Source organism: Canis lupus, chromosome 10, assembly GCF_003254725.2.
Source record: "Canis lupus dingo isolate Sandy chromosome 10, ASM325472v2, whole genome shotgun sequence".
Taxonomy (NCBI): Eukaryota; Metazoa; Chordata; class Mammalia; order Carnivora; family Canidae; genus Canis; species Canis lupus.
In genome coordinates this window covers 1,945,595-1,965,705 of record NC_064252.1, presented here as the reverse complement: position 1 = coordinate 1,965,705, position 20,111 = coordinate 1,945,595, and the positions used below count along the sequence as shown (strand labels likewise).

Sequence of the window (20,111 nt, the reverse complement as noted above, 5' to 3'; positions counted from 1 at the left end):
AAGGGTCAGCGTGCGGACACCCACACTCACATCATGGACCCCAGAGGCTCTCAGCTTTGTTTTATTAGTTATATGAAGTAAGGCCACTCCCCACACACATACTGCTGGGGCCCTCCGCACTCCAGATGACAGGGTCAGACCCACACTGTGCAAGTCTTTGGACCAGTAGCTCCTGGAAAAGAGAGGGGGCATGACAGGAATAGCTCAGGTGCTCTCCTCCCTCACTCAGCCTCTGGCAGTCCTCTGAGGGGCACACCACCCAACTGAAACCTTAGCTCCTCACTTCATGCAGAGCAGGGCCCAGGCCCCCTGGCTTAGCCTGAGATGGATGAATCATTTCCTCCCCGCCCCCCTCCAGCTCCCTTCTCAGTCCCCTTCCCCAAGCCCTCTGCCTAGATCTTCAGCCACTGACTCACATGTGACCTGCCATAGCCCAGCGCCTCCTGGATTTCACTTGCTACTGCGTCCTCACCAGTCTCTCCAGGGCATGAGCAGCTGCATCCTGGACACTGACAAACAGCTGTTCTGGGGTCACTCTGTCTAGGAGTCCTGCCTGGGTCAGTGTCCCCAGCACTGAGGCTGTGAAGAAAGGTGGGTCAGGTTCTTAGGCCCCAAAACGACACTGTGTCCTTCTCCCCCACCCCCCACACCACCAAGTGTCCAGTCACTCCCCAGTCTCCAGGGCCCTCCGCCCTCCACACCTCCCTCACCATGACACTGAGCCAGGAGAAGGTGGATCCCGGCATCTCGGCATCGGCTGGCCAGCTGCGGAGATGGGGCAGGGGGTTAAATCCTACCACAGAGGATATGCATGGGACCATATGGGACCTTGTCCTCAACCTACCCTGTCCCTCACCTGTACCACTTCTCTGGCTCCAGCAGCATCCGCAAAGGTGATACCACTGCAGTCTAGGACCACCACTCTGACGGGCTCAGCAGCTAGGATGGGAGAAGGCAGGAGTAGCCAGCCGCCTCCAGGGCTCATACCCAAGTCTCCCTCCTTGTCCTCCCATCTCACCTGCATCAGGGGGGCCATCTGCCTTCGGAGCCTCCTGTGAGCAGAGAAGGGCAGTTACCTCCTCCAAGACGCAAGCGTGAACGAGCACCCCTCACAATGACCCCCTTCAGAAGACCCACGTGCCCCCCACCGCCAGGGAAGCCACACTCTCTTTGACCAGGTCTCTCACCTTGCCTGCTTCTCCAAGTCCCAGCTGCCACTCCAGGCTGCGGCGAAACTGCCCACGGGTCCCAAAGTAGAGTGGCGCTGGATAGCTCAGGACGCAGAGCCCCCGGGCCTTGCGGAGCTAAGATGTCAGAGGGTCAGAAAAACATGTGGGTCTAATCTTGCCCTCCCTCTCTGTCTGGAGCCCACCCACCTTGTGGCTCTCCCTGAGTGGCCTGTAGAGTTCCGTCCCCTCGGCAAGTCCAAGTGCCAGGCACTGCACCCTGGGCAGGAAGCTGGGGTCAGATTCCCAGCCTGGCCTGGCTGGAGAGTCACCCCAAGCACCTGTTCTCTCCCCCAGCCCTCTCCCCGACTCCTCTCATCTGTCCTCCCACCTCTGGGTGCGGCAGACCACGGTCATCATGGAGAAGACCACACCTACGGCCAGGCCCAGGTCCACGCTCAGGATCACTACGGCCACCCATGTGACCATCCACACGGCCTGCAGGACATGGATGGGAGTGAACGCCAGGCCATCGCGTCTAGGGCAGGAGGTCCCGGGGCAGGGACTGCCAAGGCCAGTGATAGGGGTGGCCCAGGAGAAGGTAGGAAGAATAGGAAGGAATAGGATCAACCCAATGGGGATATAGGTCAAATATAATGACCCCACCCGTGCAGCCGCTGGGGAGTCGCAGATATTCAGGCCTGAAGGGTTCAAATCCCATCCTCCACCTTGTGTCTGAGTCTTGGGATTAGGAAATATGCGTGTTGGGGGTGGGGAGGGCACCAGAATTTAGGAGTGGGACAGCTAGCTCCAACCTGGGGGGTAGAGGCTGGGGATGCTGGGGAATGGGAGGGGGCAGTCCAGGGTTACGTGACGCTGCCACTTCTCACAAAGTCCATGCGGCTGATGCGCCACAGTTGTGGAAGTTCCTGCATCTGGAAAAACATCTGGCGCATGCTGGAGATGTTGATGCAGGCCAGGACAGCCTTGGGGCAGAGGAGGCAAGCTGAGGCCCGACGCCCCGGAATGTAACCACTCCTCCTGGTCCCCCCCATCCCTCCTGTGCTCCTTACCTTGGGCAGATAATAGAAGAAGGGCCCCAGCCACAGCAGCACTGACAGGACAACTATGCAGGAGAAGAGACCTGCCAGCTAGAAGGAGGGAGGGATGGAAGCAGAGAAGGAAGGGGACCTCATCCACCCCCCTGGGAAAGCTGGTCCCCCTGCCCCTCTGCCTCATCTTCCCTGGAAGTCTCGCTCCTCCCAAAGCCCCTTCCATGAAGATACTCCTCAGTCTGCAGCTCCCTTCTTGGTATACCGCCTCTCACACCCACCTCCCCTCTCCCAGTCAAACGCCTCTCTTCACCAGTCTCTACCTGGATAGAGTTCAACTTCCCTATTTTGTAACCCGTGTCCATCCTAAAAGCCACTGTTGGATTACTCTAAAAGTAGGCTAACCACATTTTTTAGGGAACTGGCAAAGTAGGAAACCAGAAATTAAGGGGTAGATTTTCATATGTTCTTTTTTTTTTTTTAAGATTTATTTGAGAGAGCAGAGCATGCGAGAGAGGACAGTGGGGGTGAGAGGGAGAGGGACAAGCAGACTCCCCGCTGAGCAGGGTGTGGGTGTGGGGCTCGAGCTCAGGACCCTGAGATCATGACCTGAGCCCAAGGCAGACGCTTAACCGACTGAGCCACACATACCCTCTGTGATTTTTTTCTCTGTGATTTTTTTTAAGATTATTTGTTTATTTATTCATAGAGACACACACACAGTGAGAGAGAGGCAGAGACACAGGCAGAGGGAGAAGCAGGCTCCATGCAGAGAGCCTGATGTGGGACTTGATCCAGGGTCTCCAGGATCATGCCCTAGGCTGCAGGCAGTGCTAAACCGCTGTGCCACCAGGGCTGCCCTGTGATTTTTTTTTAAAAGAAAATGTCCTCATGGGGGAGGGAAATCTCTCAACTTTACAGTTTAGTTTTGTTTTTATTTTGAACTACATACGGGGCGCTGTAAATTTTTTCGGTGCTTATAGTCTACAGAGGTCTTAATGGAGCTTTATCATCTTCTATCCTACCTAGAAAATCCCACCCCTTCACTCACTTTCAGATTCCTATCCTCCTCTATACGGCTGCCCTGTGGGTATCTCCCAACCCTCCACCTGTTGCGCCACCACCCCAACCTGGATACGCACCGCTTTCTTCTCACCCAAGGACGTGCTCTCACCTGTGTATTCCCACCAGCATCCACTAGGAGGCTGGTGGTGGCCAATGTGGCAGAGTTGGGAAAGCAGGAGAAGAGGGAGGAGATGAGGTTGGAGACACCATGGGCCAAGAGCTCCTGGAGGGAAGTGGTGAGATGAACAGGAGAGAGACAAAGGCATTTGGGGGGGGGGGGGCATCAGATGAGGGAGTTGTCTCCTGAATGAAATGGGGGTCCTCAGGGTCCCACCTGGTTGGAGTCAATAGTATAGCTATACTTGTCTGCATAGATGGAGGCCAGGGAGGCAGACACAGCAAAAGCAACCAGTGCGATGGGCAGCGAGTCAGCCAGAATCCTGGGCAGCTCAGCCAGGTTAGGGAGGTGGGGTTGGGGAAATCTGGAGAGAGAGGGATGTGGGGTGAGGATGGGTTGGGTCTCAGGAGGATATGGGGGAGACAGAGAAAATGGGGTGGGGCAGGTCAAGAGGACACATTGGGTGTGAGCAGTGTGAGCAGAGCAGGCTGGCGTCTTGATTCTCTTACCCCCCAGGCAGCAGCCCCACTATCTGGACGTTGTATCTTGTGTCCAGGGAAGAGGTGAAGCAGAGCACAGAGGCCAGAAGCACCTGGGAAAGAGAACAAATTAGAGCAAGGCCGAGATGGGCTTCCCTGCAGAGGCTAGAAAGAGCTTCACCTGAGAGAGGATCCCGAGGCAGTTAGTGTTTGCAGAGGCCCAGCACCTGGGGCCACTGGGAGGTGCCGGGAGGTGCCTGATGCCGACTTAGAGTGGAGGACGGTGGGGATGGGAGAGAGGAGCGAGGTGCACCCGAGGTTATGGAAAGAGATGGGCGGGAGGAAGGAGAGGGCCTCCCACCAGGCACTGGAGGCCGCGAGGAGGCCGAGACTTTCTCGGCAGGAGAGCCGGGCTATATCCAGGCACATACGACGTAGGGTGGGGCCGCAGGATGCGTATTCAGTTGGAGAGAGAGAGAAAAGCGGGGGGGAGGGGCGTGGGAGGGAGGGGAACGTGACCCGAAGGCCCGATGGGTGCGGGGAGGGCGCGCAGTGGCGGTGCTGTGGCTGGGGGCGCCGCGAGCAGGACGAGCCCTAGGGAGAGGGCGAGGTGGGACCGCGCGGCGGGGTTCCGAGGCTCCCGGCGTCCGGGGAAAGGCCCGGGAAAGGCCGCGGGAGCGCAGGACCCTCCACGAGGGGGCGGCAGCGGCCAGCGCCCACCTGCGGGCGAGGTCTGCGCGGGGCGGGGCGGCGCGGGGCCATCCTCACCATGACGATCTCCCCCGGGATCGGGGTGGGCAGCCTGTCTCGGAATCTCACGTTCAGTTCTTTGACGGGCACGAGCAGCGCCAGGCTGAGCGCCGAGATGGTCAGCTCGGCCGGACTGCTCCGGGGCAGCGCGGTCAGCACGGCGGCCAGCGTCTGCGGGCGGGCGGTGCGCGGGCCGTGAGCGGGCGGTGCGCGGGGCCGGGCCGCCTGCAGCCAGCGCGCACCCCCGGCCCGGGCGAGGCGCCCCGGCTCCCAGCAGGCCCCCGCCTCCGCGACCCCCCGCCCCCGCATCCCTCCACTCGCCGGCCTCCCTTCCCCTCCCGGTCCCCCTCCCGCACCGCTGGAAACCGCTCCTCGCTGCTCTCCGCCCCCACCTTGAAGAGCGCGAAGCAGCCGATCTGGCGCGGGAGGGGCAGCCCCAAAAGGCTGGGCAGCTGGGACACGAGCACGTGCAGCGCGGCCCCGCTGGTCAGCGCCTTGACCACGGGCTCGGACAGAAAGGTGGACAGGACGCCGAGCTGCAGCGCGAACATGCCCAGCTGCGGGGGGAGGGGCGCGTCAGCGCTGCCGAGGAGCGGGCCCTCCCCGCACCCCCCCCGCCCGCCGCCCCCGCGCGGCGCTGGGCCCTCGCTCCCTCCCTGCCCAGCTCCCCGGCCGAGCTCCCCCCCAGGACCCCCCTCACCATCAGAGCCCCGCTCGCGAAGGCCAAGGCCGCGGCCGCGCCAACCCGCTGCGCGTCCAGCTCTTCTCTCCCGATTGCGCTCAGGTTGCCCCCGAGGGGTTCGGGCACCAGCCGCTCCACGGCCGAGCCCGTCATCAGGCTGAGAACCGCGAAAGTCCCTAGGGCCGGGGACAGAGATCAACGGCGCCGCCGCCTGGGGCCGCGCCTTCCTAGACGGGGCTGCTCTGCGGAGGAGCGGGGTCGCTGCTGCCGCAGTCGGGACCTGCCGCGAGGTCGGAGGCGGGGGGCACAGCCGCATCCTGCCCCTCCTGCCGAGCCCGGCTGTGCGCCCCGTTGGGTGACCGCGCGTCTCTTTCCCCCTCTCCCAAGTCCCAGAGACGTTCACTGCAGCTAATTGCACGGGGGAAGTAAAGTCCAAGAACACCGCTTCTGTTTGCACCCACTCAGCCCCCAGCAAGGGGTTCCCCAGGTTCCTTTCCTGACAGGGTGGCGGCAGGCGGAGGGGGGGGAAGGGAGGGGAAGGACGGGATCGCGCTAAGGAGCTCACAGGAACCGCAGCCTCAGCCCGCTGTCCACTGTCACCCCGCAGAGGAGAGGAGTCACCGGGTCACTCACCGGTGGACAGGTGTCTCCCGGTCCCCAACAAGGTGTAAATGAGGACGGGGAAGAAAGAAGTGTAGAGTCCGAACACTGGAGGCACCGAGGTCAGGAGGGCAAAAGCCATGCCTGGGGGAGAAGGAGGAGGAAAGATCTTGGGGTGTGTGCCGGGCGGGCCGGGGGAGGTGAGCAGCCTCCGGGAGACAGCCCTCGGCGCACACTCTTAGGGGCTGGCAGGGAGGCGCTAAATCATCCCGCAGGAGGGAACCGACGGGTTAACAGGCTCGGTGGGAGGTCGTGGGGCGGCCAAGGTCACAGATCCTTGTCGGCCGCTGGGGGGTCGGGGTGCGGGTGTTGTGCCTCTCTCCAGGTCCCTGACCCGAGACGTGTCCAAGACTTCTGGGAGGATTGCGCAAACGAGGGGAGCTTGGGGGTGGGGACCTGCCGCAGCCCCGTAGTCCTTACCCAGAACTTGGTCTCACTCCGGTCTCCGCACCCTCGGCCCCGCGGGTCCCCAGCCCCTGCGCCTCCCCGACGCCCTCCGGGGCCGGACCCCTGGCCGGCGAGCGTTGCGGCCGCTCACCCTGCGGCACGTGCACGATGCCCACGGTCACTCCGGCCACTGCATCCCCGAGCAGCCAGGCCCGCCAGCGGTAGCGGGGCAGCCAGCGCAGCGGGGGCAGCCGGGCCCGCAGCAGGCGCCCTGCCCCCGGCCCCGAGCGCGCGCCGGCCCGCCGCGCCCACCGCGCCCACCGCGCCCACCGCCCGCACGGCCGCGACCCGCGGGGCTCGGCGGGCAGCTCGCGCTCCGGCTCGGCGTCCCCGAAGAGCTGCTGGAACCGAGCCTCCGTGAGAGGCTCCCTGAACTTGGCGCCCAGAGGGGACTTGAGGTCCGAGGTCTCTCCCAGGCCCGGGCAGGTCCCCGCGCCCGGGAGCCCACTCATTGTGCCCTCGGCTGCCTCCACCGCCGCCGGGTCTTAAATAGCCCTCCGCCCGCTGCCCCGAGGCCCGCCTCCGAGAGGCAGGGTCCAATCCCGCCCCGAGGGCGCCCTCTCTTGGGGACCTTCTAGGGCCCGGAGAGAGCAGAGGCTTGGGGAGAGGGCATCCCTGTTAGGCGTGTCCTGAGACATCCTTGGCAGGGTCGCTGGCTCTGGAGCTTGCTGGGGTGGGGCGACGGCGGGGGTGTGGAAAGGTGTAGGGACAAGACACGAAGGCCCGAAGACCAGCGCATTCTCAACACCCAACACCCCCTTTTTACCATTCCTAAGCCTTTTGAGACTCTGGCCACCTTGTTCTGGGCTCCTCTCTGCATTGGCCCTTTGGGAGGAGGCAGCTGCCTCTTTGAGTGTCACCCCTCATTCCCAGGGCCTCTACATTCTCCCCAAGAAAGTTCAGTGTGTCCCCCCAACACACACATGCCTCTCCCCCCAGACCCAATGCTCATGGGATATACAGCTTTCCTCAAGAAAGTGTCCCCCCAGACCCAATGCTCATGGGGGTATACAGCTTTCCTCAAGAAAGTGTCCCCCCAGATGCAATGCTCATGGGGGTATACAGCTTTCCCCAAGAAAGTGTCCCCCCAGACCCAATGCTCATGGGAGTATACAGCTTTCCCCCAGACCCAATGCTCATGGGGGTGTACAGCTTTCCCCAAGAAAGTGTCCCCCCAGACCCAATGCTCATGGGGGCGTACAGCTTTCCCCAAGAAAGTGTCCCCCCAGACCCAATGCTCATGGGGTATACAGCTTTCCCCAAGAAAGTGTAAGGGGGCTCTGTTGGCAGAGCAGTTTCACAGACTGCTAAGATCGGAGGCAGCTACCTTTTCGGATTGGGATGACAAAGAAGCACCACCCACACCTCTACTGGGAGCTGGGCCTAAATTCCCAGTTCAGGACCTCAGGGGAGATACTGAACAGATAGGAAATTTGGATTTTACTTCTTAGGAGCCAAAAAAACATGAAGTGCCATGTATTACAGTCCAGTGCTAATTACAAAGTTGGCACTCAAAACCACATTGTGGTTAAATTAAGTTCAAAAGGGTCATGCACCCACCTCATGTACCTCTGTGGTCCCTCAAAAGAGACAAAGGTTCTGAGCTCCAGAATCCTATTTTCCCCATCCCCTCCTCCATTTACAAGAATACTTGGCACCCCTCCCCATCACCCTCTGGTCCCCAGTCCCTGACCCCAAAGCCCTGGGGGTGGGGTACAGTGAGGGTGGGTCTCCCTTCTTCAATTCCTCCTATTGTTCCCCAGAAGTCTTATCTGGGCTGGACGTCCTGTCCCCCCCCTTAGCAGTCCCTCCCCCCATTGTCGGCCAGAGGGACCTCAGGCCCACAGGGAGGCTCCAGCTCCTCCTCACCCTCCCACCCCAGCAGCCTATTGTCTGCTGAGGAAGCCCAAGTACACGTGACCAAGCCCAGGGGACAAATGGACACAGTGGACACAGCGATGCCCCAGGACCCAGGACAGGGCATCTGGATATGGATCTCCGCATGTTTGGCTTTCTCTGTCCCAGGGGCTATCCCAGAAGTTGGAAGGGGTGAAGACTCCTTTGGGCTGTCCACTCTTGGGTCTGTGCCTCGAAGAAGAACCTCTTCCTGCTCACTATGGATATGCCTTATGACCTCGCAGACCGCAAAAAGGAGACCCAGGGGCCACAAAGGTCCACAGCCCCCAGCATCCTCTCTGCCTTCCCATTCTCCCTCAGCTGAACATGGAGGCCTCAGAAGGAAAGGTACTTGGGCATCTAGTGCTTTAGAATCTGGGTGTTGGGGGGAACGGTGGGAAGTCACACTACATTGGGCTTTTCGGTGGGCTCTAGAACGGAGGCCAGATGGGAGAGAAAGCAAGCAGGGAAAGGGGAGGATCTATCAAGTTCCAGGTCTGGACCATGAGATGCTGCAACTGCAGGTGAGAGGCAAAGAGTGACATCTTTTGTCTTCCCGCTGTGTCCTCCTCTCACCAGACCACCTTCCACCAGACCACCTTCGGGCCAGCTGATTTCTCCCCATTGCTTCACCGCCCCTCCCCTGCCCCTCCCTTGGCAGAGACAACAGCCTTAGAGATATCACAAAACCTTTAATCTCAGAAAACTGAAAAAAAAAAATCAAAATCAAACCAAATAATTTTTATCTGGCCCCTGCCCCAGCCCTCCCACCCACCCACCCACCCACATATCCTCCTTTGGGGGGGACCTGTGATGCATGCATAGGGGTGGGAGCTGAAGGGACCTGTGTTCCTTAAGCAGAAAGAAATCTTTTTGAGTCTAGGTATCCTCCTCCACGTCAACATCACTCCCAGCCTTGCCCCCCATCCAGACACATCAAGAAGGAATCTTGAGGTGGTGTCAGAAGGATTGCCCTGAAGTTCCTTGGGAAATGGGGTGGCCCCGTCCGCACCACCCCAGGCCTGCGCCACTTATAGCTCATCTTCATCCAGCTTGGCAAGTCTGGCTTGGCAGGGAGGGGTGTTTGGAACTGGCGGAGCTGGAGAAGGGTCGGGAGCAGCTTGGGGGGTGTCACTGGGTGCCTGAAGAAAGACTCAAGTCAGAGGATTAAAAAGAATTCCAGGAATCCACCCTCACTCCTTTCTTTTGGGTGTATGTCCCTAACCAAGCCACCTCCTCTTGATAGATGCCTTAGATTATCTAAGACAGTCAGCTTCTCCAGGGGTTAAACTGGAGAAGGGAGGGTCCAAGCAGGGAAGTGGGAAGGGACAGACAAAAGGCAGGTGGTGGAAGAGAGAAATGATGTGGATGTGGTGGAGGGGGATCTAGGGACCCCATAATAAGAGAGGCCCTCCCCATCCTGCCCCTATAACAAGGGAACTCCACTCCTCATACCTGTGTGTCCAGGGGCAGAGGGGCTCTGGCCACCTCCCCTTTGGGTAGCAGCAGCAGGGAAGGGAGAGAGCCATTGATGGGTGCATGTGTGCTGACCTGGGCCCGGTCTCCAGGGCGCATTCTCCCAGGACTCCCCACCCCAAGCCCTCCTGGCCGCCCCAGGCTGTTGGTCTGGCTCTCTCGTCTCTGATACTCAATGGGTGACTGCAACGCTGGGCAAAGAGAACAGAAGGAAGGGTTACAACACAGACATGTCCTTTCCCCCAAGTGCTCCGCCCACACCATCCTCCCACTTGGCCCCCCTCCCATGAACTGTCAGCCAAAGTAAATTGCCAGGGAGATGGGGAGAAGCTGGGGCCAGAGGGCAAGAATAGGAGATTGGGCAGTGAGGGATTCGGGAGGTCAAAGGGCCAAAGGAGCCCCATGAGGGAGGGAGGGTGAGAGCTTCACCATTGAGAAAGTCCCGCTGACTTTCCAGGATCTGAGCCACTTGCTTGATCCAGGCCTGACTCACTGCAGGGTCTGCGGTCTGCAGGACATAGCGCTGGATCCCGCCCTCTGGCCCTCTGGAGGTCAGTGCAAAGCGGCAGGGGTCACCCTGGAGGTTCCCCTCCAGTCCCAGACAGCTCACCTGGGTTGGCAAATAGGAGATGGCGCCCAAATTGTTTAGGCCCTCTGTGGTTCCTGCCCCCTCCAACAAGTCCAAGAGCCAGACATTCCCTCAGAGGCCTCACCCCATCCCAGTCAGGCCCCTCCCTAGTGGCCTCCTCCCCACCTTGATGCTGTTCTTGTACACATATCCGGCCTGTGTTCCACCCCGTACTCCTCCTCCCAGGGCCTCACTGAAGATGACAATTTGCTCGAAGAGGAAGACACGTCTCTCTCGACCTCGGGAGGACAGCAGCCCCCCCGCCTCGGGCTCGGTGACCCAGAATGTGTCCTGGCCCAAGAGCTTCCCCTGAGCAGTCAGTTTGCCCTAGAACCAAAGGGCAGCGATTTTGAGAAAAGAGCAAGAAGAGAAAAGCGCCACACTCTGCTCCTCCCCCCTTCCCCCCCCCCCCCCCCTCCCCCCCGAGGCTCCCAACCAACCATGGGGTCAGGTCCAGGGGAGGACAGTTCCCCATGAGGACTTCTCCTCGAGGGCTCAGACTGGGACAAAAGAGCCTCAGGCCTCCCATTTCCTGTTCTATCCCCTGTACCTCCCATTTCCTGTTCTATCCCCATACCTCAAACCCCCGAAGTCTCCCCAGGGTCATCATGTCATTGCAGCGCTTGGGTACAAAGCACATGACCTCCACAGCTTGCTGGGTCACAGGTGAAGAAACGAGCATTGTCATTGTGGAGAAAAAGGCCTCTTCAGACCATGTTTCAACTCTCGACCAGCCTCCCCCTAAAAACCAGGCGGTGCATCCGCACCCGAGGAGCTGTGGGAACCCAGGAGACTGGAAAACTAAGAGGTACGTGGTGTGTGTCCTGGCAGATATGGGGGTCCTCACCTTCAGCTCTTCCGTGTCCATGCCAGCTCGACTATAATATTTGAGAAAATCCTAAGATGTAGAAAAGAAATGCTCAGGGAGGTGTTGAGGACACCCTCAGAGACTCTGACATCCTCCCCTGAGGACACAGGTGAGGATGCCCAGGAAGTCTGGGGGGGGGGGAGGAGTCTTAGGAACCCTGGGGCGATGAATGAGGAAAGGGGTGTGCCAGCCAGCAGAACCCCCAGGGAACAGGTGGCTCCGACCTTGAGCAACAGCTGGTACTTCATGATCCTCTGCACTGGTTTGATGAGGAGGTCGTTGAGCTGCAGGCGGTGCCGGAGCTGCTGCCGGAGCTCCTGGGGACAGGGACCAATGGTTATGCAGCCAGAAGAGCCCGAGGATTCCGGCCTGGTCCCCCCAGGTACCTCGGCCACTGACCTCAAAGTAGCTATCCCCAAATTCTGAGACCACGTGCTCTGACTTGGGCTTATTCTGACAGTACACCACGTACATGTGCAGCCGGCGCTCCTAACGGGTCAAGTTGAAGGGGAGCAGGATGGGTGAGGAACCAGAGCTCCTCTCCAGGGCCCTGACCCACTCCCAAGCCCCGCCCCCCGCGGCCCCACCCCCTTAGGCCTCACGTGTTTGATGAACAGCTGAGCCAGCCAATCAGGATCCTCCAGGCAGCGCTGTAGCTCCTGCAGGAAATAGCTGGAGGGGTTGGCAAGGAAAAGGCTGGTCAAATACCCCCACCCCACTCAACTAAGCTGTCTACCTTAGTTGTGCCATTAAGCCACTCCAAATGTTCCTCAGGCGACAACAGGCCCATGGGTAGGTCACAGAGACAACCAGCCACATGCCCTTCCCCCTCACTCTCGGGGATCCACCACTCACTCTCGATGCCACTCATAGATCTGCTGGATGTTCCCAAACACAATCCTGTCACGGCCTCGAAGACACTCCGGGACCCCCTGAGCAGCCATGGTGGCCATGTAACCCTGCAGGAAGGTTGGGAGGCGGGGGGAGGGCAAGAGTGTGGGAGGCCAGCCTTGGTGGGAAAACCGCCTCCCTCCAGAAGTCCAGGAGGCCGGGGTGCGGGGAGGGTGGCACAGAGGAGCACTAGGGCAGATCCTACAGTTAGCCTTGAGCAGAGAGAAAGGGCTGGGCTAGGGCTGGGAAGAGAACGGGGAGCTACCTCCACAATCTGCCCCAAGTCGTCCACATACATTTTCTCTGTCTCTACCAGTTCACTCAAGACATACCTGGGAAGAGAGCAGGAGTGCACATCCTTGGTTTAGCCACTTCCTCCCTCCTGGACTAGAAGCCCCTTCATTACCACAGCCAACCTCAGAGGAAATTCCAAGTATCAAATCTAAAATGTGAGGGATAGTTCTCTGGAAGTTGCACAATGGGTGGGGGGCAGAGGAGAGGGAGTGTGTGGGGACACTTACATACTCCTTTCCATAGCCTTCTTCTTCTGTTCTTCTTCACTCTCAGGGGCTTGGGACAGAGTTCCCTCCTCAGGTGGCTGGAAGGAAAGAACATCCTAGAGTAAAAAAAAAAAAAAAAAAGGATGCTTTTTGGGGAGCCATGCAGACCCACTTCTTCATACCTGCGTCTTATCTCCAGGGCCCTCCAACAAAGTGGTCAGCAGGGTCAATTCGGGCAGCTCCTCTCCTGTGGCTAGAGCTGGTTCCAGCACCCAGTTCTGGGAGCCAGAAGTCAAGTGTCAGAAGTCACGGACAGTAGCTACACCTCCCCAGTGACCAGTGGCCCCCAGCCTGCCCTCTCTCCCAAGGTCCTTCATGGATGTCCTTCATGCTTCTGTGGTACTCTCTGCTCACCTCATATGGTCCAGCCTGGCCACCGTCTGCCTCAGTTTCCACACTGAGACAATGTTTGGAATGATCCAACCATCTTCTCAGGCCACTGACTGGCCCTGGGGGGCCGGGGGAACAGGGGCCAGAGCTGAGGCCAGAGCTGGGGCCAGAGGGGGCAGCCAGACCCGAAGTAGCTGAAGCTGAGATACTCCCCTCACTGCCAGCAATGGAATAGGATTCTAATGGGGAGTGAGGGTGGGGGGAGGGGAGAAAAGGGGCCATAGATATTACTCCAGCTCGAGATTCAGGGTCCCCAGGGAGCTCCCAGAGACTCCTCTTCATGATGCTGAGCCCTCTCTCCCAGGGCCCACTCTCTTGTCATTCTCATTTGAGTTCGCCAGGATAGAAAATTTCACCCGGGCACCCTTGGGAGGAAGGACAGTAAACACCTGGGCTCTCAAGGCCCGGAACCTCCAGTTATATGTGGAGGCTCCCCCATATCCTGAGCATGCCATAGATATGGAGGGGCAGCCATCTGGGCAGCCACTGGAAGCTGGGGGTAGCCATCTGCTCTCCTACCAGCCGCCCCCTTCCAATGGGCACAGACCATTCCCTGAGAAGGTGGGGGGGGTAGAGCTAAAAGCCCATCTGCCACCCCCAGACCCCTCCTGCACCAATTGCAGTAGTCACTATAAAAAGACTTCTGCAGCCCATCTCCCCAACACATGCACAAACCCAATGGGGTGGGGGGCGGGGGGGGGGGGGGAAGTGAGGAGAGCTCATCAGGGTTATCTTTGCCCTGGGCTCAGGAACAGAGGATCTGAGATTTGTCATAAAGCCCCTGGGAGACCCTCATCCTCCATCCCTCTGTCTGTCTTCAGATCTGAAGTAGATTCTCAGCAAAAGGATTTAAGGAAGATCCGGTCCTAGGCCCAGGGGATTGTGGATGGATTGTTCTCATACCCTGTTGACTACAAGACAGAGAGAAGAGTTTCCTGCCCCTTCCCCAAATTTTTTAACTTGAACAGATAAAAAATTTGCAGGCAGAAGGGATCTTGGAGGTCTACTAAGTCACTTTCCTGGAAAACGCAGGTACAAGTCTCCAGCCTCTCAATCCCTGGCGCCAGGTCGACCTGCGGCCCTGAACCCTCGGCCCGCCCCCGCTCAACGCTGGGCCCTCCGACCTCTCACTCACCACGACCCCCCCGGGCGAAGCAGCAGCCGCATTTTGCCAGCACTTTTCGGATCACGTGGGGACAGGCACAGCGACCCCCCTTGTGCCCCCCCCGCATGGCGCCCGGGCCCCCCCGCACCCCCCGCCCGGGCCGGCCATGCAGGGGGAATCACGGGGGGCGGGGGGACGGCGCAGGGCGCACACCCCCCTCCCTCCTAGCCCGCTCCAGGCTGGGGGAGGGGGCAGGGAGGGAACCGGGAGGGGGTGTCCAGGGGTAGGCGGAAGCCGGGGCTGGGGGGCGCCGGGGCCCCGGGGAGCGGGCGGCGCGGGGCCGGGCGGCGAGCGCGGCGGGGAGGGTTTCCGGAACCCAGGCGGTGCGGGGCCCGGGGTCCAGCGGTCCGGCGGGGCGGGGCGGGGCGGGGCGGGGCCGGGCTGCGGCGGCCGCTCCAGCCCCGGCTCCGGCCCCTCGGGCTTGGCGGGGCTCTAGGCCCGGGCTGGGAGGGGCGGGGGCCGGCTCCCCGGGTCCCGGGCGCTGCGCGGGTCCCGGCCGAGCGGCGAGCCGAATAACAGGCCGGGCCGCGGTGCCGCCGCGGGGAGGGGCCTCTGCGGCCCGGCTCCGCCCTCTGCCTCCGGTTCCCCCTCCAGCCTGCGCCGGGCTCCGGCCCCAATCCCCCTCCCGCAGGCACCGCCGCGTTCCCACTCCACGTCCCCACCGCCTCCGCCTCCCCTCTCCAGCCTCGGCTCCCCGCCCCGTCCCCCTCCCTCCCCTCTCGGGCTCCCGACTGCGGAGAGCCGGGTGGGGGCGAGCCGGGCGGCGGGGTCTGCCCAGGTCGCCCCTCCGCCTCGGCGGTGGAGAGGGCTGCGGATGGATGGGCCCGGGCCCGCGGGGAGACGTGCTGGGGGCTGGGACTGTCCCCAGCCCGGCAGGGGTGGACAAGCCCCCCCCCCCCCGCCATTCGGGGAGCGGGAATGGGGAGCTCTGCGGGGAACACGGCCCAGGTGCCGCCCTCCCGCCAGACCCTGCTCCCCTCCAGGCCCCGGGACTCTGGCTGAGGCTAATCACCAATTAAGGCGAAGTCCCGGCGGCCGGGCTGGCGGGGGGCCAGGGGTGGGGCGCGGGGACACAGCCGCGGGATCGGGTGATGTGGGGGCCACACAGGACTAGGGGGCGAGAAGCGTGGAGCGCTCGGCACTTAGATGGGTCCCGCGCAGTTTGGATGCAAACCTTCACGCGAGCAAGGGCGGCATTACTTGAATTGGGCGCAGGGCGGTAGCTGGGCCCCACCCCGCCCCCAGCTTCTTACCGGGCAGCGGCGCCCAGGCGGGGACCCCACGCTGGCGCTCCCCCTTCTGATCACCCTCGGGACAGTCCGACTCTGTCTCGGTCCCTCCCGGCCCTAGGGGGCCTCTGCTCGGGGGCTGTGGGCAAGACTGGTGGTAGGGAACCTCCCTCCGCACCCGGCCTCGACCTCCCGCGTCGCCCTCCTCCTGTCAAATCCACATTGTTGTAAAAGGGTCGCCTAGGCCGGGCTGCAGGGAGCCGTTCGCCCAGACCCAGGCCCCGAACTCCCGGGGTGCGGCGACCGGGTAAACTGAGCTGTGGGGTGCAGACCTCCTGAGGCCCCCTAAAGGTTCCCGACTCCACCGTGGTCCCCTTTCTTACCCCCTCCGGCCCTGGGAGGGCGCATGCGCGCAGCATGCCCCCCATGACCCCCAGGATCCGGTCAGTGCGGCCAGGGGCGGGGCGGTCCGGGGGCTTCATGCTGGACCCCTACCCTGCTCCAAGTTTCAGGGCCGAGGGGGCACGGAAGCTGGGGGGCTCTCGGCCTGCGTGCGTCCGGGGAGTTGCAGCTGTGGAATCCGCCCCCTGCCCGGCTCCGCCCCCACTCCCACCCCAGCCAAACTTCTCAAAGGGGTAGGGTTGTTCCTTTCTCTACCACAACCCAAGTTCCACGACGAGCCAACCCCCCCGTAGTCCCGATTCCGACGTGGATGCGTCGGGAGCCCACTGAGCACTTGCCGTGTCCCAGGCTCTCTGGAGGCCGGGACTGGGGAGACGCGCGGGGATTTACCCGATCACCACCCCTTCCCCTTCTCAGCGGGTTCCGCTCCCCACCCCACCCCCACCCGGGGCCACAGAACAGAACGGGTGTGGCAGAGAGAGTTGCATATTTTACTTTATTTTTATTAAATTAAAAGCTACAGTCTGGCGGCGATTCCAGAACAGGGTAAGGAGGCTCCTTATAGGGGGCAGAGAAGAGCAGGAGACGGACTGACGGACTGACGGAGACAGAGACACAGGAGAGAAAGGACAGGTTAAGGTGGAAGGGGGACTGGTTCTGAGAAACACACAGGGCCGGCTCCGGGGGATGGGGGGGCTCACCTCAGCCCCACTGCCCCTCCCCCATGCCGAAGCTCAGCAGTAGAGCAGGGGGCTCGAGAGACCTTCCCTCCCCACCCAGGTCCTTTCTCAGCTTAGTCACTGGAGCACAGCACATACCAGAAAAAGCCAAGGGCAAAGGAGGGGGTAGGGAGACTGGGAGTATGTACATGGGGAGGTGGGGAGCAGAGCCTGGGAGATCCCCCTCCCAGAAGGGAGCGGCTCTCACTGCACAGAAGCACTTGGCCTGGGGGAGGGGACAGGGGAAGGGATTGCCCCCTCCCTCTCTGAACTCCTTCCCCAGTCAGACTGGTCCCCTGTTTGTGTGGTGTGGGGGGGGCAGAGGGAGAGAGAACAGAGGCTTCCGCTGGGTCCTATGGAGAAAGGCAAGGGCTTGGCAGAGGGGAAGTCCTTCAGTCGTCTGTGATACCCTTGGCTCTCAGCTCCTCTTGCACCCGGGTCAGGTAGGTGGGGTCCGGGTACCCAAACCTGGGAGCAAAGAGAGACGAAGGTCAGGATTAGCCATTCCAGCTGACTCATCTTAGCCTCATGCTCTCCCTCATTCTGGGGGCCCAGTTCCAGCCGCTCCCCACTTCCCCTGAGCATAGCCAATCCTGAGATAACTTAGCCCACTTCTGCTTATTTCTGTAGGTTAAGCTGGGCATATTGGGCCAGGTGGAATGTAGAGACGCTGGGATGGAAGAGATGGCTGGGATAGTTTGGGGGTGGTCCTCTCTAGTTAGGAGGCTCTAGGAGAGAGGGGGTTGCTGTCATTCCCTGGAGTGAAAATAGAGAGAAGGGGAGGAGCCAAGGGAGGGAAAGGAAATGAAGGAGGGTCGCACAGCTGGGGTCCTCCTGTGCAGCTGGTCTTGTGGTGAATGTCGTTCCAGGTGATGACATTCGGTCTCCCTGTGGTCATGGACGTGCCGATAGTGAAGGTGAGACGCTGGTCAAATGCCTTGCGGAACAGGGTCAGCACCTTGTTGCCCTCGGGGCAGTCCGGGAGGTAGGCCACCCGTGTGGTGCCAGGGTACCGAACTCCTGGGTTTGGGTGTTCAGCCTGGGACGAAGGGGAAGCAGAGAGGACAGTGAGCAGCTGGGCACGTGAAGGCCCGTGATGCCAACCGAGGGTCATCCTGGTCCACTGGCCGCCTAATGCTGATGGGGCAGCAACGGGCCGACAGCCTTTCAAGGAGGGAGAGACTTCCTTGAAAGGTTTGGACAGCAGGAGCCCATTTTTGGACAAAATCCTTACTACTAAGGAAGTTCCTTCTGCTGCCTCAATCTCTCAAGTCTCAGTTCAGCAACAAATGGATTCTCAAAAGTGATGGCAAGCCGCTCGCTCGTCCTCACCCACCAGATAAGTCAGCAGAAATGTGAAGACTGAGAATAATCTCTCTCTGTCTTCCCCTCTCCACCTGAAAACACTCCCAGCGCTTCTAAGCCTGCCTAGCCCGGGCCACTTTCCCATTACTCTCCTTCAGAGCTTCCTCAGCCCTCTGCAAACCAGGCCTGGAAATTACCCTTGCATGGTCAAGCAGGAGACACCTAGAGGCTCTCGACCACTCCTGGTTTAACCTCCCACTGTCAACAAGATTTTCCTCTCAGCAGTCTGGAACAAAGCAGCACTCACTGCTCTGTGAAGAGGGTCAGATCCCTTCCCGCTAGGCCTGCCTGCACCTGAGCCACCTTCTCCACAGAATTCACCTCTGCCAAGAATAGCTGTCGTCATCCATCCAAGTTCACCGAGGCAAGAGCCTTTCTCTCCTACCTGAGTTTCATATGTGCCGTGGAGTCGTGGGCTAGAAAAGCTGGGCCTGAAGGTGGGGGGACCAGCTAGCTCCAGGGCACCGGGTGCGAAGGCATGCTGGGAGGCGGCAAGACTACATCACATCTAACAAACACACTCCCCTTCACCCAGGTTTCCTAGGTCAGAGAACACGCTTGGGGAAAACCGAAGGGCACGGCAGGTCTTCTTACCCCCTGGACACCGGGCGGGAAGACGTACTGGATGACAATGGTGCCATACTTCTCATAGCTGGGCAGTAGGAGCGTGGCGTCCTTAGAGACCAGCATGCGCCCATTCTGGGGCTGGTTGCCCACCAGCTGCCCATAGAAGCGGCCACACATGGGACAAGCCTTTTTCACCTGCAGGGCCCGGGTGATGCAGCCCTCACAGAACGAGTGCCGGCACTTCTCCAAGGTCTTGGCGTTCTGGATCTCCCCCAGACAGATGGGGCAGGTGCTCTCCTGCTCCTCAGCCTCCTCCCGAAGGCGGGGAGGAAGTGGAGGGGGGAGGGGAGGAGGAGGAGGGGGAAGCCCCCGAGCCCCTGGGGGCAGGAGCGGGGCTGCTCGCAGAGGGGGAGGGGGTGGCCCTGGGCGGTGCAGCTCAGGGTGCTCCCCGCCACCCCCCAAAGCCAGGCAGCCCATAAGCTCGCCCTGCCTCTGAGCTTTTTTCAGCTCTTTCTCGGCCTCTTTTAGCAGCCCCTTGAGCGCCTTCCGGGCCAGGTAGAGCCCGTTGGGGGGTGCCGGGGGAGGACCCTGCGGGGATAGCTGCAGGACGTAGATGTCAGAAGTTTCGCCATCGATGAGGATGGACACGCGGTGCTCCTCCCGAAGCCGGGCCAGCCGGGCTGGGGTCTCCTTGCTCAGGAAGTCCCACACAGGCTTGGAGACAGTCACTTTATTCTTGCAGGTGCCTCCACAGGCTGCCATTCTGGACAGGACGAACGACACTGCCCCCAGGGTGAAAGGGACTCAGGGTGGGGGGTCCCCATTTGACAAAATCCGTGCCTACTACCTCAGGTTGCTTTCAGGCCCTTTATCACCTCTACTGTCCCACAGTCCAACCCCTGACTCCTAGCCACCCCAGCTGATTTTCTGTCTCAGAGCTCTTATCTTTCAAATCCTAGCACCCACTAAAGAGCAAGAAAGTTTCTATGACTTTATTATTATCATCGTCTGGGCCAAGCAGCAGTCTTGGTTCTGTTTCCACTCCTCCCAAGATCACAGAAACAATCTGGCCCTCCTCCCTCTGGGGGGGGGGGGGACCAGCTTCTTTAAAGGGGAGGGAGACTTTTTTGCTCACTTTGATCCTGAACAGCTTAGAATTGGCATGCAGGCTCGCTCCACTGTCCCTGCTTTCTACTTGTCAGCTGTGGGACCTGGTGGGTGGAAGGGAAAAGAAGGGAAGGTGAGATACCCCCCTACCCACTTTCCTCATGCTCCAACCCAGCAGCCCAGGTAACAGAAGACTGGGAACCCGGGTGTAAGTTACTGGGAATGGGATTACTTGGCACATGGAATGGAGGAAACCAATTTAAAGGCGAAAGCTGAGTTCCCCTTGGGAGGCAGATACCTGGAAAGCCCATGGACGGGAGCAGTAGAAATCCCTCTATTGCCACACTCAGCTGACTAGGACTGGGGGGAGCGGGGAGAGTAGAAAGGAAAGGGTTATGATGACAAAGGTGACCGGCCCCCCTCACCCCC

General features: G+C 60.6%; 3 protein-coding genes and 1 long non-coding RNA gene across 10 annotated transcripts; 1 reads left to right on the top strand and 3 right to left on the bottom strand.

Moving 5' to 3' along the window:
* Positions 1 to 45: 45 nt before the first annotated feature.
* Positions 46 to 6,894, bottom strand: LOC112677965 (solute carrier family 26 member 10). Of its 2 annotated transcripts, none has more exons than XM_025476829.3 (18): positions 6,511 to 6,894; positions 5,946 to 6,056; positions 5,331 to 5,488; positions 5,023 to 5,187; positions 4,649 to 4,801; positions 3,911 to 3,993; positions 3,618 to 3,765; positions 3,393 to 3,506; positions 2,240 to 2,317; positions 2,057 to 2,152; positions 1,558 to 1,664; positions 1,377 to 1,446; positions 1,188 to 1,304; positions 1,019 to 1,052; positions 857 to 939; positions 711 to 765; positions 473 to 579; positions 46 to 172 (listed from the first exon to the last, which is right to left on the bottom strand). In XM_025476829.3, exons 1-18 carry the CDS (start codon positions 6,869 to 6,871, stop codon positions 65 to 67), a joined length of 2,148 nt encoding a protein of 715 aa, XP_025332614.3. In that variant the 5' UTR covers positions 6,872 to 6,894; the 3' UTR covers positions 46 to 64. The 2 variants fall into 2 exon arrangements, with proteins under 2 accessions (XP_025332614.3, XP_025332615.3); XM_025476830.3 differs by having other exon boundaries at positions 417 to 579; positions 6,511 to 6,893.
* A 1,379-nt stretch (positions 6,895 to 8,273) lies between these two features.
* LOC112677970 (uncharacterized) lies at positions 8,274 to 14,119 on the top strand. Its single transcript, XR_007413333.1, has 3 exons — positions 8,274 to 8,663; positions 8,751 to 11,227; positions 13,950 to 14,119. It is a non-coding gene; the product is annotated as an uncharacterized LOC112677970 (long non-coding RNA).
* Positions 9,318 to 16,113, bottom strand: ARHGEF25 (Rho guanine nucleotide exchange factor 25). Of its 5 annotated transcripts, none has more exons than XM_025476833.3 (16): positions 15,906 to 16,112; positions 15,547 to 15,661; positions 13,093 to 13,307; positions 12,861 to 12,956; positions 12,700 to 12,776; positions 12,444 to 12,510; positions 12,143 to 12,246; positions 11,890 to 11,959; positions 11,687 to 11,776; positions 11,512 to 11,604; positions 11,267 to 11,317; positions 10,997 to 11,074; positions 10,546 to 10,746; positions 10,221 to 10,401; positions 9,771 to 9,982; positions 9,318 to 9,457 (listed from the first exon to the last, which is right to left on the bottom strand). In XM_025476833.3, the coding sequence occupies exons 1-16, from the start codon at positions 16,002 to 16,004 to the stop codon at positions 9,347 to 9,349; spliced, it is 1,860 nt and encodes a 619-aa protein (XP_025332618.3). In that variant the 5' UTR covers positions 16,005 to 16,112; the 3' UTR covers positions 9,318 to 9,346. The 5 variants fall into 5 exon arrangements, with proteins under 5 accessions (XP_025332618.3, XP_025332619.3, XP_048971050.1 ...); XM_025476835.3 differs by having other exon boundaries at positions 9,320 to 9,457; positions 9,867 to 9,982; positions 15,906 to 16,113; XM_025476834.3 differs by lacking the exon at positions 12,861 to 12,956 and having other exon boundaries at positions 12,700 to 12,794.
* A 288-nt stretch (positions 16,114 to 16,401) lies between these two features.
* On the bottom strand, positions 16,402 to 20,058 carry DTX3 (deltex E3 ubiquitin ligase 3). Of its 2 annotated transcripts, none has more exons than XM_035696382.2 (5): positions 19,981 to 20,058; positions 19,711 to 19,786; positions 18,603 to 19,357; positions 17,465 to 17,682; positions 16,402 to 17,111 (listed from the first exon to the last, which is right to left on the bottom strand). In XM_035696382.2, coding segments are annotated over exons 2-5 (1,050 nt in total). In that variant the 5' UTR covers positions 19,712 to 19,786; positions 19,981 to 20,058; the 3' UTR covers positions 16,402 to 17,035. The 2 variants fall into 2 exon arrangements, with proteins under 2 accessions (XP_035552275.1, XP_025332628.1); XM_025476843.3 differs by having other exon boundaries at positions 18,603 to 19,338; positions 19,981 to 20,042.
* Positions 20,059 to 20,111: the final 53 nt, after the last annotated feature.